The 20103-nt window shown below is 43.5% G+C and overlaps 1 protein-coding gene across 1 annotated transcript; it reads right to left on the reverse strand.

Moving 5' to 3' along the window:
• Nucleotides 1-3543: 3543 nt before the first annotated feature.
• Nucleotides 3544-12472, reverse strand: LOC129088632 (tumor necrosis factor alpha-induced protein 2-like; the record flags this gene model as incomplete). The annotated part of the gene is made up of 12 exons (XM_054595969.1): nucleotides 3544-3733; nucleotides 4520-4644; nucleotides 4975-5124; nucleotides 5257-5382; nucleotides 7874-8000; nucleotides 8126-8218; nucleotides 8623-8717; nucleotides 8792-8914; nucleotides 9204-9318; nucleotides 9913-10124; nucleotides 10445-10935; nucleotides 12371-12472. Coding segments are annotated over 12 exons (1949 nt in total), but the record flags the coding sequence as incomplete, so codon positions are not given.
• Nucleotides 12473-20103: the final 7631 nt, after the last annotated feature.

Consider the following 20103-nt stretch of genomic DNA (forward strand, 5'->3'; position numbering starts at 1 on the left):
GGGAGACGCGGCCATGCACCAGCAACAGGCGGAGGTGACCCGGCGGCAGATGGAGGCTCCACAGCCAGGCGGAGAGGCAGACCCGGGTCCTGGAGAGCCTGCTGGCCCGGTCGGGGCGGCGGCTCCACCCCCTCCATCACCCTGCTGTCAAGGGAGGACAAACTGCTCCCCCTGCTGTCAGGGGAGGACAAACTGCTCCCCCTGCTGTCAGGGGAGGACAAACTGCTCCCCCTGCTGTCAAGGGAGGACAAACTGCTCCCCCTGCTGTCAAGGGAGGACAAACTGCTCCCCCTGCTGTCAAGGGAGGACAAACTGCTCCCCCTGCTGTCCCTGCTCCCCCTGCTGTCAGGGGAGGACAAACTGCTCCCCCTGCTGTCAGGGGAGGACAAACTGCTCCCCCTGCTGTCACTGCTCCCCCTGCTGGGAGGACAAACTGCTCCCCCTGCTGTCAGGGGAGGACAAACTGCTCCCCCTGCTGCTGCGGCGCTCGGCCTGCCAGCGGCCTCACGGGGACACTTCCAGGACATAAAGAAAGCCGTCCTTGATAGGACGGGTTTCTCCCCGAGGACCCCGGAACCGGCGACGGTTCCGGGGTACGACATGGACACCCACCGACCGTCCTCATGTATGCCCAGAGGCTGAGGGACTAACAGGTGGCTACAGCCAGGGAGTCTGCTGGGGAGCAGAAGATGCTGGGGAGGATCACTATTGAACAGTTTGTGGAGGGCCTCCCGACTGGGACGTCGGAATGGGTGCGGTGCCACCGACCTGGGGACTTGGGGGCAGCCATTATCCTCGCGGAGGATCACCTCGCCGTCCACCCCGGGGACAGGGAGCAGAGGGGTGGACATCAGCGCCTGTCCGACCGACTCCTGCTCCTCGCAGGAAGTTCCTCACCTCAGCCTCCCTCCATCGCCCCCACAAGCTCACTCATTTCAACCTGGCAATAACCCTCCCTCTGTTTCCTCCCATCGCCAGGCTCCAGCTGCTACAGGCGCTGTTCCCATGAACCACTCCCACACCTCTCTCATGAACCACTCCCTCTCATGAACCACTCCCACACCTCTCCCATGAACCACTCCCACACCTCTCTCATGAACCACTCCCACACCTCTCTCATGAACCACTCCCTCTCATGAACCACTCCCACACCTCTCTCATGAACCACTCCCTCTCATGAACCACTCCCACACCTCTCCCACTCCCACACCTCTCTCATGAACCACTCCCTCCCATGAACCACTGAACCACTCCCACACCTCTCCCATGAACCACTCCCCACCTCTCCCATGAACCACTCCCACACCTCTCCCATGAACCACTCCCACACCTCTCTCATGAACCACTCCCACACTCCCACCTCTCCCATGAACCACCTCTCTCATGAACCACTCCCACACCTCTCTCATGAACCACTCCCACACCTCTCTCATGAACCACTCCCACACCCTCTCCCCCTGCTGCTGAGTGCAGACCACGCCCACAACATTGAAAATACACACAACAGAATCTCCCGTTTCTTCTTTAAATGTTGTCAAAGCCTCCAGGAGATGAGCTGTCATATTTCAGATGTCTGTAAATTAAACAAGAATTAAAAACATATTCACTGTTGAACGTCTGTTCACCGGTGACCATAGTCATGTTTAAACGTGAAGATGCTCGCTGGCATATTACACATTATAATACTTTATATTGTTTATAAGTTGCCAAACAACAATGTTCTGACCGTCTTATTGTTTGTACATTAATTTATTTTACTCACTTCCTCCCATTTAAACTGTGTACATTTACACTGTGTACATTTAAACTGTGTACATTTACACTGTGTACATTTACACTGTGTACATTTAAACTGTGTACATTTACACTGTGTACATTTAAACTGTGTACATTTACACTGTGTACATTTAAACTGTGTACATTTACACTGTGTACATTTAAACTGTGTACATTTACACTGTGTACATTTAAACTGTGTACATTTACACTGTCGGAAACGGAAACCAGAGGAAGCGGAGGCTAAACTCGTGGTCGGGGACAAAAGGCTCAGGTGGCTAACTGAGGCAAAGGCAAGGTAGGAATCCGGTGGTCGGGGACAGAAGGCTGAGTCGTTGACCGGGGCACAGGCAAGGCAGGGAAGTCCAGACAAGCAGGCAGGGTCGGCAACGGGAAGGCAGTCCACGGGAAATTGCATAAATTCAACCAATGATCTGGCAGCGAGTGTGTGACTGACTGGGGTTTAAACACTGCAGGGTGTAGGTGCAGCAGAGTGAGCAGGTGAGAGGGATGGTGCTGGTGAGGTGGGCGTGGCAGACAGGTGCACTGCATGAGGCTGATTAGGTGAGTGAGGGAGAGTGACAGGAGTATGGAGCTACTGACAGTATAATAATAATAATAATAATAATCAATCCTTTATTAGTCCCACAATGGGGAAATTATTTCTCTGCATTTAACCATCCCGGAGGAGCAGTGGGCTGCAATGAAGCGCCCGGGGAGCAACTTTGGGTTAGGTGTCTTGCTCAAGGACACCTCGGCATGTTGCCGGTAGAGGGGTTTGAACCACCAACCTTGTGGTTACGGGACAAGCGCTCTACCTCATGTGCCACAGCCGCCACAGTATGGAGGAAGAACTGTGACAAGTCTTATGTCAACAGCTAATATTGAATGTCATTATCTCGCTTCTCTATGTTCCTGTGCACTGTGCATAATAGCGATAATGCCTTAGTTCGCCTGTGTTCTGAAGGATTGATGTATAGTCAGACGTGCTTTTAACCAATAGTTTCTCATGTACACAACTAATGTAAATATGTTGACGTATAACAGACGTCTTTTTTTCTAATATGTAATGATACCGTTGCTGATTGTATGGGTGTTGCTACTTGTATACAAGAGCTATGTGAAGTTCGAGATGGTCTGAGAGAATGTGAGTTTGAGGAGACTGACCAGGATCAGTCTCCTAGTGAGCATGTGATTATGTTTGTTTCTTCCTACTGTACAATATATGTGCGAATAAATTATTATTATTATTAGAACATATTAGAACATATTAGTGCAGTTCCTCTACATATGATTATTTTACTCTTGAGGATAATAGTGTTCGTTAATATGAACAACATAACGGATGTGTAGTATAATGAGTGTGTGTGTGTGACTGGTTTCATTGTTTCCATGGTGATGTAGCAGCTGATAAAGGCCCGTCAGTGGAGTCTGGTGACGCTCCACATCATTTGTCTCAGATGTTCTGCTCTGACCTGCAGAACAAACAGCTGGTTCTGACTCTAGAACAGAACAGTTCTCTACCACGTTCTCTACCAGAGAAGCTTCTTACAAAAGGACCTGAAGAGGACCCAGCTTGGAACCCTGAGGAACTCCACATCAGACTGGAGTCTAAAGGAGCTGCTTCTTCTTCTCTCTTCAGCTCTCCGTCCTTCATCATGTCACATGACCTTCAGAGTTAAATGTCCTGATCACATGACGACAGAAACAAGATGGATTCATATGAACCAGTCTGAACCTTCTACTTCACCGACATTCTGAAACTAGTTAGGGCTTCAGCCCCATCTGACTGATCTTTTGATTGATCCATTTCACTTTGACCCTGGAGAAGAACGGAGGACTCTCATTGGTGGAGACAACGAGTAGGCGGTTCTCCTCCACGCTCCGCCTGATGGAGCGAACGTCAGCCGCCGATAGGCCGGTTTTCAGAGAAAGCAGCGCTGACACATGAACATCACTGAGGAGAAACAGAGGGGGGGGGATCAATAAAACACCTTATTGATTAATACAGAAACAAAATCTCTTTATGGGGAACAACAACGTGTTTATAAAGTGTTTATCAATATAATGTTTAGAGATAAAGTGTTTATCAATATAATGTTCAGAGATAAAGTGTTTATTAATATATAGTATATTATATCAGTCAGACAGGCAGTTTCTCTCTGATGCTGCAGGTTTTCTTATGAACACGAGTCCTCTCAGTGTTTTTCTTTTTCTTCACACACCTGTGACACCTGACACCAAACCAGCCACACCTGCATCTCCTATGGCAACCAGGTGTTTGTCATCCAGCTGATCCAGGTCACAGCTCCAGTATTTGAATATGAGAACATCAACTGACCTATTTAAACCGCACAGAACACACGGCTCTTTCTTCAGCTCAGGTGTGCTCAGGTGAGTTCAGGTGTGCTCAGGTGAGCTCAGGTGTGCTCAGGTGAGTTCAGGAACACCTGATGTTTAGTTTTTACATGTCCTGTTTGTCCCCCTGACTTCCTGTCTGAGACTCTTAGTTATTAAAAAGTAAATGAGGTGAGAAGCTGCTTTTGCTGATGTCATCGATAATAAAAAGTAAACGAAACAAAATCTTTTCTGTCTTTTCCTGTTTTGTTCTTTGGCTCTCTCAGAATCCGAATCAGAAAAGATTCCCGGTTTGTTTGCAGATACCAGAACAATAAACACAGTTCAAAAGCAAACATACATGATTAGAGGTACAAGTACACACTCTCTGGTAGTCTCTGTGTACCTGAGGTCTGGGAACCTTCTGGTCAGACTCACGAGCTCCAGCTGAACACTTTCAGGATCCTGAAGACGGAGAACCTCAGCGAGGCTGCAGAGAACCTCACTGAGCCAGAGGGACTCAGAGCAGCCCTGAGGACACAGACAAGGTACTGTTAGAGTACTACTACAGTACTACTACAGTACTACTACAGTACTACTATAGTACTACTACAGTACCACTACAGCCCTGAGGACACAGACAAGGTACTGTTAGAGTACTACTAGAGTACTACTACAGTACTACTACAGTACTACTACAGTACCACTACAGCCCTGAGGACACAGACAAGGTACTGTGAGACAGGCTGAAGGTTTTCATGTGACGGGTCCCAGAGTTTCTGCTGGGAACCAGGAGACCTGGATCAGGACAGACCAGGAGACCTGGATCAGGACAGACCAAGACCTGAGGTGGACTCTCACCCCCTCGCTGAAGAAGTCAGTGATCTTCTGGACGTCTTCCTTCATCCTCTGAGCTCCGCCCACCTGCTGCTCTCTGCTCCTCATCCTGGTCTTCATCATCCTCTTTACATACTGAAGAACCAGGTCCTGATGGAGGACACACAGCAGGGACTGCAGAGAGACAGGTAGTCAGTCAGACAGACAGGTAAACAGACAGACAGATGGAAAGACAGACAGCTAAACAGACAGACAGGTGGTCAGTCAGACAGACAGGTGGACAGGCAGACAGGTAATCCTTTTCACCTGTCTGCAGGCTGGTTTTAGGTCAGTCAGGTGGATCAGCTGCTGGTTCAGGTAGTCCAGCAGAGAGTCAACAACAGGAAGTGACCCGTCCAACCAGACAGAGGTCCACAGCTGACTGAAAGACACCTGAACACATCGTCAGTTAGTGGTTATTGGTCATGAGATGTGATTGATTGGTTCATGTGATTCCGGGAAAATGTTGTGCAACAGAAAGGAGACGTTTGGTCGTCAACTGGCGAACAACCTGAATGTGTTCTACTGCAGGTTCCACAAGTCCACCTTCACCCCCCCCCCCCCCCCCAACTGCAAGAAAAAAAATCGAAGTCAAATTCCTTGTATGCGTACGCATACTTGGCAAATAGAGCTGATTCTGATTCTATCTCAGACTGAAACCAGGAGAAGAACTGGTCCTGAAGGAGACGCTGGAGCTCCAGTTGGTCCTCCTGAAACTCTGAGTGTTTCTGTGAAACATCTGGAGTCTCACCAGCTTTAACTCTGGAGATGAATTCCAGCTTTGTGAAGGTTCAGCAACACAAAGTCCCTCAGACCATATTTACACCCTGAATGCCGTCATGGACCAACATCAACCAAAACAACTTCTACATCTCTGGTGTCTCAGAGGTTTAAAAAAAGGTCAAACATTATTCAATTAAATCAATGAAACAATGGAACCGTCAACATAAGGACCAGATGTTTGTCTCAGAGTGAGAGTGAAGTCCCTTTCCAGTCCACATCCACATTAACTAGAGGAACCAGAAGCAGCTGGTCTCAAAGCTCCACTCACAGATCAGGTTCTACTCTATGCTGTTGATCTGCTTCTGTTGGCTCCTACAGGACAGGACTACCGCAGAACCTGGACCTGCTGTGTTGAGGAAAATCTACCGAATATACAACTTTATACAACTTTATATAACGTGTTATGTTGAACCCCAATAACTTGTTTGATAAGATCATCTGTGGGAATGAGGGAGACAAGCGATTCCCATAAACAAGTGCCAAAGTCGTGCCAGGAGGGGTTGGGAGGTGAGAGTGACATTAGTCCTGTCGTTTAGGTTATCACAACCTGACATTTAATGAAGGAAAACAGTACGTGAGTGAAAGGCCAGATGTGCTTTGTCATGGTCCAATCGACGAGACGTGATTGGCTGAAAGTGATGGAAGGGGGGCGAGATTAAAGCTATATAAGAGATCATGTAAGGACTAACGTGTTGAATTTTGTTGCAAACTCATCCTTAATAAAATATTCCCGCTGGTTGTAAACTCCAAGAACTTCGTCTCTTCAATGGTTTTCTGCCTCAACAGCTGCAGAACAGCTATACCTGGACCTGCTGAAGTACAGCCAGACCTGGACCTGCTGCGGTACAGCCAGACCTGCTGAAGTACAGCCAGACCTGGACCTGCTGTGGTACAGCCAGACCTGCTGAAGTACAGCCAGACCTGGACCTGCTGCGGTACAGCCAGACCTGCTGAAGTACAGCCAGACCTGGACCTGCTGTGGTACAGCCAGACCTGCTGAAGTACAGCCAGACCTGGACCTGCTGTGGTACAGCCAGACCTGGACCTGCTGCGGTAAACTCTCAGGGAAACTCATGTAGCTTCACATGAAGAACACCAAGCAGAGAAATAAACATAATATGGTGACGGAGGATCGAAGCTCTAAATGAACGGAGAGAGAAAGAATGCAGCTCATTCTATGCAAAAAAGGTCACATTAACATTTTGATCTGTCACAGAACCAATCCTCCTCTGCGGATCCTCCTCTACGCATCCTACTCTGCGGATCCTCCTCTACCGATCCTCCTCTACGGATCCTCTTCTACGGATCCTCCTCTACCGATCCTCTTCTACGGATCTTCCGCTACCAATCCTCCTCTACCGATCCTCCTCTACCAATCCTTCTGAACAGGTCCTCCTCTATGGATCCTCCTCTACAGATCCTCCTCTACCGATCCTCCTCTACGGATCCTCTTCTACCGATCCTCCTCTACCAATCCTTCTGAACAGGTCCTCCTCTATGGATCCTCCTCTACGGATCCTCCTCTACCAATCCTCCTCTACAGATCCTCCTTTACCGATCCTCCTCTACCGATCCTCCTCTACCAATCCTCCTCTACAGATCCTCCTTTACCGATCCTCCTCTACCGATCCTCCTCTGCGGATCCTCCTCTACGGATCCTCCTCTACTGATCTTCCTCTACCAATCTTCCTCTACCGATCCTCCTCTACCGATCTTCCTCTACCGATCCTCCTCTACGGATCCTCCTCTACCGATCCTCCTCTACGGATCCTCTTCTACGGATCTTCCTCTACCAATCCTCCTCTACCGATCCTCCTCTACCAATCCTTCTGAACAGGTCCTCCTCTACGGATCCTCCTCTACGGATCCTCCTCTGCAGATCCTCCTCTACGGATCTTCCTCTACCGATCTTCCTCTACCGATCTCCTCTACAGATCCTCCTCTACCGATGCTCCTCTATGGTCCTGAGCGTTGGGATCCTCTTTCTTACCAGCATTTGGCCCGTTTGAACAAACACACAGTCTAATTTTGCATTTAGAGTCAAAGGTCATGGCTTTTAAAGCAAAGAGGAATCAAAGCTTCACTTTTGATGTATTTGTACCTTCAGCTGGATGTGGATAGGACAGGTGAAACACCTGTACCCACAATCCTTCAGGGCCGACAGACTGTCCAGACAGCTTTGTCTCTGCGGCTCCGACAGACTTCCAGTTTGACTTGTGATGTAATCCCTGAGGACAGTCACAGAGAACCAATGAAAGAGCAGGAAAACAGCGTCCAATCAGAGTCCACATTCCCACCAACTGCCTCATCTAGCAGTGACTTCCTACACTTCCAAGAATGCTTCAGGTCGTACCTGAGCTGCTGCTCACAGACCAGCTGAGCTTTGATCATCGAGCCAGCGTTGCCGTGGTTTCCCTTCACAAACTCCTCCACACACGTCTTATAGCTGAAACACAGAGTGTATTAATGTAACGACACACCTGTATGAGCCCTGTTAGTACCCTAACCTCACACCTGTATGATCCCTGTTAGTACCCTAACCTCACACCTGTATGATCCCCGATATTACTCTAACCTCACACCTGTATGATCCCTGTTAGTACTCTAACCTCACACCTGTATGAGCCCTGTTAGTACTCTAACCTCACACCTGTATGATCCCTGTTAGTACTCTAACCTCACACCTGTATGATCCCCGATATTACTCTAACCTCACACCTGTATGATCCCCGATATTACTCTAACCTCACACCTGTATGAGCCCTGTTAGTACCCTAACCTCACACCTGTATGATCCCTGTTAGTACTCTAACCTCACACCTGGATCAACGAGCCCCATAAGTATTCTACCTGCTGAGGAAGCCGTCCAGGTGAGCGGTGATCCTCTGAGCTTTGCTCTGCTCTCTGATCACACAGTTGAAGTCGCTCAGGGAGCTGTTCATCACCTGGACACACAAACACAGAGACATGTCCAGGTAAACCTGCAACACTACCTGGATGTGTCACACCTGTGTCTCACCTGTATGACATCCATAGCCAGTGGACTGAAGCAGTACTGGTCTATGAGTTCAGGTTTCTGGCCGCTCAGCCAGCTCTCCTCTTCTTTTTTCAGAGCTGCGTTCAGCCACAGCTTCACTTTGTCCTGAAGGAAGGAAACACACTTCAACTCCTTTCAGTGTGAACACTTCAACAGACACTTCTACTCCTTTCACTGTGAATACTTCCACTGGCTTTACTTTATTTGACCAACACTTTCACTTTACTCACAGACGACATTTAAAGATAAACTTAAGATAAACTAACTTTTTAAAAACTTTATGACAACATAACAACAATCTGAGAAACAACAAGTGTTAAAGTAAAGTAACACTAAATAACATTACAGGACTCCCCTGACTGGGACCAGGACCCATCGGTCTGCTGGTCTGTACCTCAGTGTGGGTCAGGTACTGGTCCTCCAGGCGGTTAAGGTGGTCCTGCATCAGCAGAGAACCCAGACAGGCCGTCTTGATCTTTCCCTGCAGTTCTTCATGGTTTAATATTTCACTGCAGGAGGAAACAAACTCCCCTGAGATGTCACAGCTAAACTGGCCCCAGATCAGTGGATCTCTGATGAAATTAAGTTTTATTATTGAGTTATTAGAAAAGGTCTGTATAGTATAACGATAAAGGTTGACTGTAGTACATATTCTGTACATATAATACATATATATGACATTATATACTTTATTATGTATTATTACCATGTCTATTGTACCTATCGTACTCTTACCTGTATACATGTTCTCATGGTGAAGAATTGAATCTCCATAATGTCTCTTATTTAAACGATTTATCCTCAGAGATCAATAAAGTCTGGTCTCATAATATTATATCAGCTGCATTCATCCCTTTCTTTATTGTCTAAATTATCAAATGTGAGTCAGTTATAAGATGAAAATATAAACATGGTAAAAGAAGAATCAGGAGGCTGAACCAGATTCTCAAACATCCAAACCTGAAGATGTTTGAGGGTCCAGATGTGAAACTGATTTAGTTCTTTAATCCGTCCAGCTGAGACCCTGAAGACTCTGAATGATCGCTGATCCGGTCGGTGTTACAGATTCAGTTATACAGGAGGTGAAGATGTGATGGACTCACTGTGGATAATAGTGGTTGATCCAGAGGAGCAGGTAGCAGCAGTTGTCTATTTCCACACCCGGAGCAGCGAGTTCAGTCAGCCGAGCAGAGAAGTTCTGGTGGAAGAGTCCGGCGTACAGGTTCAGGATGTCCATCTGTGGAGGGTAACAGTCCTGAACCGTCCTCACCACCGTCAGCAGGTCCTCCTTCATACGCTTCCCCATACGACACACCTGCACAGGTGTATTAGTAACATAGGTTCTCCATAAGACACACCTGTACAGGTGGTTTAGTAACATAGGTTCTCCATACGACACACCTGCACAGGTGTATTAGTAACATAGGTTCTCCATAAGACACACCTGTACAGGTGGTTTAGTAACATAGGTTCTCCATAAGACACACCTGTACAGGTGGTTTAGTAACATAGGTTGTCCATACGACACACCTGCACAGGTGTATTAGTAACATAGGTTCTCCATAAGACACACCTGTACAAGTGGTTTAGTAACATAGGTTCTCCATAAAACACACCTGCAGGTTGATGACTCACCTGTCTCTTCAGAGGAGAGGACAGTTCTTCAGGTTCTCTGCAGTCATCCTCAGCAGCCTTCATCAGTCTGGACTCCACCAGGTGATGCAGCAGAGTGTTGTGAGTCCTGAGACACTTCTGAGGACGCCACACTGGGACCCGTTCCTCAAGACAACCTGTCCAGAGCCGGTCCTGCATCTCCTGCTGCTGGATGGAGGCCACAGCACTCCTCAGGACCTTCAACTGCCCTGAGGAGGAGGAGGAGGAGGCGGTGGAGGAGGAGGAGGCGATGGTGGTAAAGGTGGAGGAGGTGGAGGTGGTGAAGGTGTTGTCAACGGCCATCCACATCTGTAGTCTCAGAGCCTCAAAGTCTTTCTGCAGCTGGTCCTCCTCCTCTTCACTGGGGGAGTCCTGACTGAACAGCTGCTCCTCCCTGATGATCAGCCTCCTGCCGACCTCCTCCAACTGCTCCTCCTCCTGCTCAGGAACCTCCTCAGAGAACAACTCATCCTCTGCAACAAACAGAACATTCTTGTGTTATTATGAATGAGTTCCTTCAGGACCTCAAACTCTGACAACACAAAGCTAGTACGCTAGTAAAGGAACAGCTCCTTCCTATCTCACCCCCCCACCACTCCTCTCTGCTGCCTCGGGCGACTGGTTGCCCCGTCGCTCAGAGGTCCCTGCAGCCGATCCACCCGGTCACAGCTTCTTCCTGTCCTGACCCCTCAGTGGAGGAATGAACTCCCCACTGACCTCAGGACAGCAGAGTCACTGCCCATCTTTAACCTCACCTCTTCAAGAAGTACTACCTGATAAAGAAGTACTACCTGATAAAGAAGTACTACCTGATAAAGAAGTACTACCTGATAAAGAAGGACTACCCTGATAAAGAAGTACTACTGATAAAGAAGTACTACCTGATAAAGAAGTACTACTGATAAAGAAGTACTACCTGATAAAGAAGCACTACCTGATAAAGAAGTACTACTGATAAAGAAGTACTACTGATAAAGAAGTACTACCTGATAAAGAAGTACTACTGATAAAGAAGTACTACCTGATAAAGAAGCACTACCTGATAAAGAAGTACTACTGATAAAGAAGTACTACCTGATAAAGAAGTACTACCCTGATAAAGAAGTACTACCCTGAGCCTTCCTCTGAGCACTTATTGTATTCATATTAGTTTGTTTCTGTACTTTTGCTCTGGTTTCTGCTCTTAGATGCTTGTTTAAGAAAGGAGATGCACTGATGACTTCTGGTGACTAGTAGTTCTCTTGAATACCTATGTTGAATACACTTCCTGTAAGTCGCTTTGGATAAAAGCGTCTGCTAAATGACTGTAATGTAATGTCATGTAATGTAAATGTGCACAGAAAGGGTACTTCAGGACCCTTAGGACCCTTCAGGACCTGTGAGCCTACAGGACACTAAGGTCAAACTGATGGTTCTGTTGGTTCCGACCTGATTGTGTTATATCTAAGGTTTTGTTGGTTCTGACCTAATGGTGTTCTATCTAAGGTTCTCTTGGTTCCAACCTGATTGTGTTATATCTAAGGTTCTGTTGGTTCTCACCTAATGGTGTTCTATCTAAGGTTCTGTTGGTTCTGACCTGATTGTGTTCTATCTAAGGTTCTGTTGGTTCTGACTTAATGATGTTCTATCTAAGCTTCTGTTTGTTCCGACCTGATTGTGTTCTATCTAAGGTTCTCTTGGTTCCAACCTGATTGTGTTCTATCTAAGGTCTGTTGGTTCTCTCCTAATGGTGTTCTATCTAAGGTTCTGTTGGTTCTGACCTGATTGTGTTCTATCTAAGGTTCTGTTGGTTCTGACCTGATTGTGTTCTATCTGAGGTTCTGTTGGTTCTGACTTAATGGTGTTCTATGTGGGGTTCTGTTGGTTCTGGCCTGATGGTGTTCTATGTGGGGTTCTGTTGGTTCTGACCTTTAGTCTCAGTGTGGTTCTTTTGTCTGCGGTTCTTCCAGATCTTTGCAGGGTTCTTCAGTTTGGAGAACATCCTCCTCTCTCCTTCTTGTTTCTCCTCTCCTCAATAGAACATCAAAAAACGTCAATAAAATCGATAAAACATAATTAAAACATAAATAAATCAATCAATAAAACATGAAATAAAACAATCGATAAAACATATATAAAACAAAATTAAAACATCAATAAAACATAATTTAAACATAATTAAAACATAAATAAAACATAATTAAAACATAAATAAAACATAATTAAAACATAAATAAAACATAAATAAAACATAATTAAAGCATAAATAAAACTTAATTAAAACATATATTAAACGTTCCGTTGAACAGAACCTCGTCTTTAAACCTGTTCTACATGTTGAACCAGGTCCAAATGACATGGATCAGGTTTCCTGCAGTGTCACACTACAGATCAATAATTAAAACCAGATATGTAGTAGCATCATCATTCAGGAAGGAAATTAAGTGATGTTTTCAATGTTTCAAACGGATCAATAATCTGATTGATAAGCGTCTGAATCATCCTTCAGAATAAAACACGACTCGTTCAGCTAGAAAATCATAAAGCAGCTGATTCTTACCTTCATTCACCAGAGTCTGATTCTGAGAGGAAGGGAGGAAGGGAGGAGCCAACTGTCTGTCTGTCTGTCTGTCTGATTCTGAGAGGAAGGGAGGAAGGGAGGAGCCAACTGTCTGTCTGTCTGTCTGTCTGTCTGTCTGTCTGTCTGTCTGCCTGTCTGTCTGCCCGTCTCTCTCTAACTGTCTGTCTGTCTGTCTGTCTAACTGTCTGAATAGTCTGGTGCTTAAGAGTGACTAGTCGGCTCATTAGTTACTTTACAGATTCAGATTATTGTTCATCTAATAAATGTTGATGTATTATTATTGATTATACAACCAGCAGAATATAAAGTTATTAAATGAGCTGCAACATTACAGTGACATTAATGTAATAATATAATATTACTCTGAATAATGTGTATTTTTGGTACTTTAAGTATACTTTGGTGCTGTTCATTTTGTGTACTATTACTTTGGTATTAGTATTTTTACTGCAGTATCTCTTTGTTGTTTAGTGTTAGAAACCAGAAGAACCTGCTGGTCTTTAGCTCCTCCCACTGGAGAACAGAGGAATATCAGGTCTGTATTTAATAGTACTGATTTACAATAATACTAATACACTAACTCATCATCATCATCACCATCATCATCACCACCATCATCATCACCATCATCATCATCATCACCACCATCATCATTACATTACATGACATTACAGTCATTTAGCAGAGGCTTTTCTCCAAAGCGACTTACAGTCAGTAGTATGTTACATATCATTCACCCATTCACACACTGATGACAGGCTACCATCAAGGTGCCACCATCAGACTCTAACTAACATTCATCATCAGTCCACACCGATGGCCTTCAGGAGCAACTTGGGGTTAAGTGTCTTGCCCAAGGACACATGGACTGCTGAAGCCAGGTATCGAACCACCGATCCTCTGAATGGAGAACTACCTTGCTCTCCACTATGCCACAGCCGCCCCTTACCATCACCATCATCATCATCACCATCATCATCATCATCATCATCACCATCATCATCATCATCACCATCATCATCATCATCACCATCATCATCACCACCATCATCACCACCATCATCACCATCATCATCATCACCATCATCATCACCACCATCATCACCATCATCATCATCATCACCATCATCATCATCATCATCACCATCATCATCATCATCATCATCATCATCATCATCATCACCATCATCATCATCAACATCATCATCATCACCATCATCATCATCATCACCATCACCATCATCATCATCACCATCATCATCATCATCATCATCACCATCACCATCATCATCATCATCATCACCATCATCATCATCATCATCATCACCATCATCATCATCATCATCATCATCATCATCATCATCATCATCATCATCATCATCATCATCATCATCATCATCATCATCATCATCATCACCATCATCATCATCATCACCATCATCATCATCATCATCACCATCATCATCATCATCACATCATCATCATCATCATCATCATCATCACCATCAACATTGTCATCTGTAGTCTCTGGATAGATGTTTCAAAGGCCCCCTAAAAAGAGAATATAACATTCAAATGACAAAAAAATGATTTATCCTTTACAAAGGTTACAGAAACAATAAAAGAAGAGAGAAGGACCAGTAAGACATGCAACACAGAGGCTCATAAAACAACATATACATCCATGCAGTGAGGTGGTGTAGTCCAGGATCCATGCAGTGAGGTGGTGTAGTCCAGGATCCATGCAGTGAGGTGGTGTAGTCCAGGATCCATGCAGTGAGGTGGTGTAGTCCAGGATCCATGCAGTGAGGTGGTGTAGTCCAGGATCCATGCAGTGAGGTGGTGTAGTCCAGGATCCATGCAGTGAGGTGGTGTAGTCCAGGATCCATGCAGTGAGGTGGTGTAGTCCAGGATCCATGCAGTGAGGTGGTGTAGTCCAGGATCCATGCAGTGAGGTGGTGTAGTCCAGGATCCATGCAGTGAGGTGGTGTAGTCCAGGATCCATGCAGTGAGGTGGTGTAGTCCAGGTCCACCCCCGTCAGCTCCGGCTTGTGCCTCAGAAGAAAAGGCTGGATGGTGTTGAAGGCAGTGGAGAAATAGAAGAGCTTCCAGTAACATATATGTACAATCATAATAATGTTTACTATAACTATACATGTACAATCATAATAATGTTTATTATAACTATATATGTACAATCATAATAATGTTTATGTTTATTATAACTATATATGTACAATCATAATAATGTTTATTATAACTATATATGTACAATCATAATAATGTTTATTATAACTATATATGTACAATCATAATAATGTTTACTATAACTATACATGTACAATCATAATAATGTTTATTATAACTATATATGTACAATCATAATAATGTTTATTATAACTATACATGTACAATCATAATAATGTTTATTATAACTATATATGTACAATCATAATAATGTTTACTATAACTATATATGTGTACAATCATAATAATGTTTACTATAACTATATATGTACAATCATAATAATGTTTACTATAACTATATATGTCTCTCACTAGTGCGCATCCAATCAGAAGACGTGCCCGTGCTGACGTCATTGTACGCCTGCACGCTGGCCCCGGTGTCGCCAACTCGAAATCTGATTGGTTAACACCACAGTTTAGATTCCGTTCACTTTAAGCTACAGGCGCCTTCACTGTTGATTCTGAAGGCCTGAGGGCAGATTTCTTGGACCCTAGCAACACATGACGGCTGAAATATGATTGGATAAGATAAGATAAGATAATCCTTTATTAGTCCCGCAGCGGGGAAATTTGCAGCTCTAACGTAAAGGCCAGCCATCCAATCTCGACCTGAGGCTGGAAGCAGCGCAACCAAGTGAAAAGCTATGAAATGAAGAGAATAGACTATGGGGAATAATTTAATACATATTTGTGGAAAAATATATCAAAATTAAATGAACCTGTCACAGTTCTTCCTCCATACTGTCAGTAGTTCCATACTCCCTGTCAGGCCCTTTCTCAATACCAAGTATTGTCAAGTGTGGACTTGCAAACTTGCTAGTTCAGACTTGGATAGTTCGACTCGGGAGTACAAACTCCCGAGGACGCAGTACGTCATTACGTCATTACGTCATTACATCAGTACGTCATTACGTCATTACGTCATTACATCATTACGTCATTACATCATTACGTCATTACATCAGTACGTCATTACATCATTACGTCATTACGTCATTACGTCATTACGTCATTACGTCAGTACGTCATTACGTCAGTACGTCATTACGTCATTACGTCATTACATCATTACGCCATTACATCGTCATTACGTCATTACATCAGTACGTCATTACATCATTACGTCATTACGTCAGTACGTCATTACATCATTACGTCATTACATCAGTACGTCATTACATCAGTACGTCAGTACGTCATTACATCATTACGTCATTACATCAGTACGTCATTACATCATTACGTCAGTACGTCATTACGTCATTACGTCATTACGTCATTACGTCATTACGTCATTACGTCATTACATCAGTACGTCATTACATCAGTACGTCATTACATCAGTACGTCATTACGTCATTACGTCATTACGTCATTACGTCATTACATCAGTACGTCATTACATCATTACGTCATTACGTCAGTACGTCATTACATCATTACGTCATTACGTCATTACGTCATTACATCAGTACGTCATTACATCATTACGTCATTACGTCAGTACGTCATTACATCATTACGTCATTACGTCATTACGTCATTACGTCATTACGTCATTACGTCAGTACGTCATTACATCATTACGTCATTACGTCATTACGTCATTACATCAGTACGTCATTACATCATTACGTCATTACATCAGTACGTCATTACGTCAGTACGTCATTACGTCATTACGTCATTACGTCATTACGTCAGTACGTCATTACATCATTACGTCATTACATCATTACGTCATTACGTCATTACGTCATTACGTCAGTACGTCATTACGTCATTACGTCATTACGTCATTACGTCATTACATCATTACGTCATACGTCATTATCATTACGTCATTACGTCATTACGTCATTACATCAGTACGTCATTACATCATTACGTCATTACGTCAGTACGTCATTACATCATTACGTCATTACGTCAGTACGTCATTACATCATTACGTCATTACATCATTACGTCATTACATCAGTACGTCATTACGTCATTACGTCATTACGTCATTACGTCATTACATCATTACGTCATTACATCAGTACGTCATTACATCATTACGTCATTACATCATTACGTCATTACATCAGTACGTCATTACATCATTACGTCATTACATCAGTACGTCATTACATCATTACGTCATTACATCAGTACGTCATTACGTCATTACATCATTACGTCATTACATCATTACGTCATTACATCATTACGTCATTACATCATTACGTCATTACATCATTACATCATTACGTCATTACATCATTACGTCATTACATCATTACGTCATTACGTCATTACATCATTACGTCATTACATCATTACGTCATTACATCAGTACGTCATTTATCATCATTACATCATTACATCATTACATCATTACGTCATTACGTCATTACATCAGTACGTCATTACATCATTACGTCATTACATCATTACGTCATTACATCAGTACGTCATTACATCATTACGTCATTACATCAGTACGTCATTACATCATTACGTCATTACGTCAGTACGTCATTACATCATTACGTCATTACATCAGTACGTCATTACATCAGTACGTCAGTACGTCATTACGTCAGTACGTCATTACATCATTACGTCATTACATCAGTACGTCATTACATCATTACGTCATTACATCATTACGTCATTACATCAGTACGTCATTACATCAGTACGTCATTACATCAGTACGTCAGTACGTCATTACGTCATTCTGCAATCGGAACAGCAGCGAACTTGATGACGTCAGCAACTCAGCTCGGCTCTGGTCCTGTCTACTCCGGTTATCTTCACTGTCATATATATTGACAATAAAACGAAAATGATATAATTATAATATATAATGATATAATATATAATATAATGAAACGAAAATGATATAATATATAATGATATAATATAATAATATATAAAATGATGAGGACATCACAATGGATCAGAGGCTGGTTGCTGTCGGTGTGCTTTATAGAGCAGCTGAGGAGGACGGGCCATGTTAGCCTGTCTCTCTAGCTTTGTACGTTTGTCTAATCATCCTATGCTGTTTAACCTGTCTACTATCATTTATATGGAGACTTGACAGTTTACTTGGCACCCCTAGGTTAAAAACTAATGCAGTTTAATATTGTATAAAGTCTGTATTTAATGTTTTAGAGGTGGTGATTTATTCTTTGTGTCAGCTTGGTTTGTGGTGCTGTTGAACTGTAACGTTATACTGAGAGGTGTTTCTAATATTTAGTCTACCCTTCATATACATGGGATGGACCAACACCTCTGTGTATATATGTATATATATATATATATATATATACATATATACAGTGGGTACGGAAAGTATTCAGACCCCTTTAAATTTTTCACCCTTTGTTTCATTGCAGCCATTTGCTAAAATCGAAAAAGTTCATTTTTGTGACAGAAAAAAACAGAAATGCAGAAATTTTTGAAAATTTATTAAAAAAGAAAAACTGAAATATCACATGGTCATAAGTATTCAGTCATCGTGTAGGCTACTGTCACTTTTTGACTCAGAACCTGGGAGGATAGTGTGCTCTTACACTGCCTATCAAGCAATGAAATAAATAGATTACATTAATAACAGGAAGCACCGGATCAAACAGGTCAGAGGTCAGAGGGAAACTTTATTCTGGTAGACTTCAACAATTGATAGACAATTCATATTTATAAAACAGTTTAATAAATATCAAATAGTAAAAACACATAAATAAGCAATAAATATGATACATAATAGACGGTCCCAGCTGGCAGTGGTTCAGTCAGACGGATGCGGCTCCATTAGTCCGCCCCTGGTTGTTGCAGCAAACTTGTTGTTGTTCTGCTTCTTGTTGGCCTGTTTGTTATCTCCAGGTCAGAAGAGGTTACAAAGTCCCTGGAAAAAACATAAACACAGAGTGACACAGAGTGAGACACAGAGTGAGACAGAGTGACACAGAGTGAGACAGAGTGACACAGAGTGACACAGAGTGACACAGAGTGACACACTGCCTCTTCAATAAGATATGAATCATGATGGATGGAGACAGCACAAACCTGTCTCCATCCCTGACCCAGTCATACAGGCAATGAGGGCCCGGGTTTCCTCAGTTGTCCCTTGAATAAAATATTGCTTTAATGTTAGTTTGATTGCACAATAATAGCAATTATAACAAGTGTGTTTAATAGGGAATAAAGACAAGCAAAACAAATCGGTCTAAAGCACAAAGGCAGGGCTCTAACTTGGTGCAAAGTTAAAGTTGAACAATATAAATGTAAAGTTATGAAAACTTAACTCTGCCAAACCAGTTTGCACAGGAACTAATAATATATGTAAACTAGAAATCCCCCAAACGAGTTATATCTCATGTTTAACTACAGAGACACGCGAAGTCCATTAATTCCTGATAATGGACACCTCGAAGGGCATTATCCCGCTTATACCACGGTCACTTACCAACGGTGACCAAATTAAGAGCATTCATTTATATTTTCATGCGTTTTACAATTCAAATATAAAGTTTTCCACAAAGCATAACTTTGTTTCCCTGGTTACGCCTGAGAGTCTGACTAATACCCGGAACCACCATTACACGCCCGTTGGGTTCTCATGCAACGGAAACGTTGTTCACTCCTCCAGTAATTAGGACGAACCATAGCTAGGACTTTAGAACGGGAGGTATTATAGTCCGCTCAGCTTTCATGGTCGAGGCTTGCATTGTAAACGGCTTTGACTGCGGTCCCGTTGTTATGGTTACTAATTTTAGAGACGATACGCCAGCGCGCATTAATTGAGAACGGTAAACAGACAATTTGACGGAACTACTTGTCC

Source organism: Anoplopoma fimbria, unplaced genomic scaffold, assembly GCF_027596085.1.
Source record: "Anoplopoma fimbria isolate UVic2021 breed Golden Eagle Sablefish unplaced genomic scaffold, Afim_UVic_2022 Un_contig_13699_pilon_pilon, whole genome shotgun sequence".
NCBI classification, from domain to species: Eukaryota; Metazoa; Chordata; class Actinopteri; order Perciformes; family Anoplopomatidae; genus Anoplopoma; species Anoplopoma fimbria.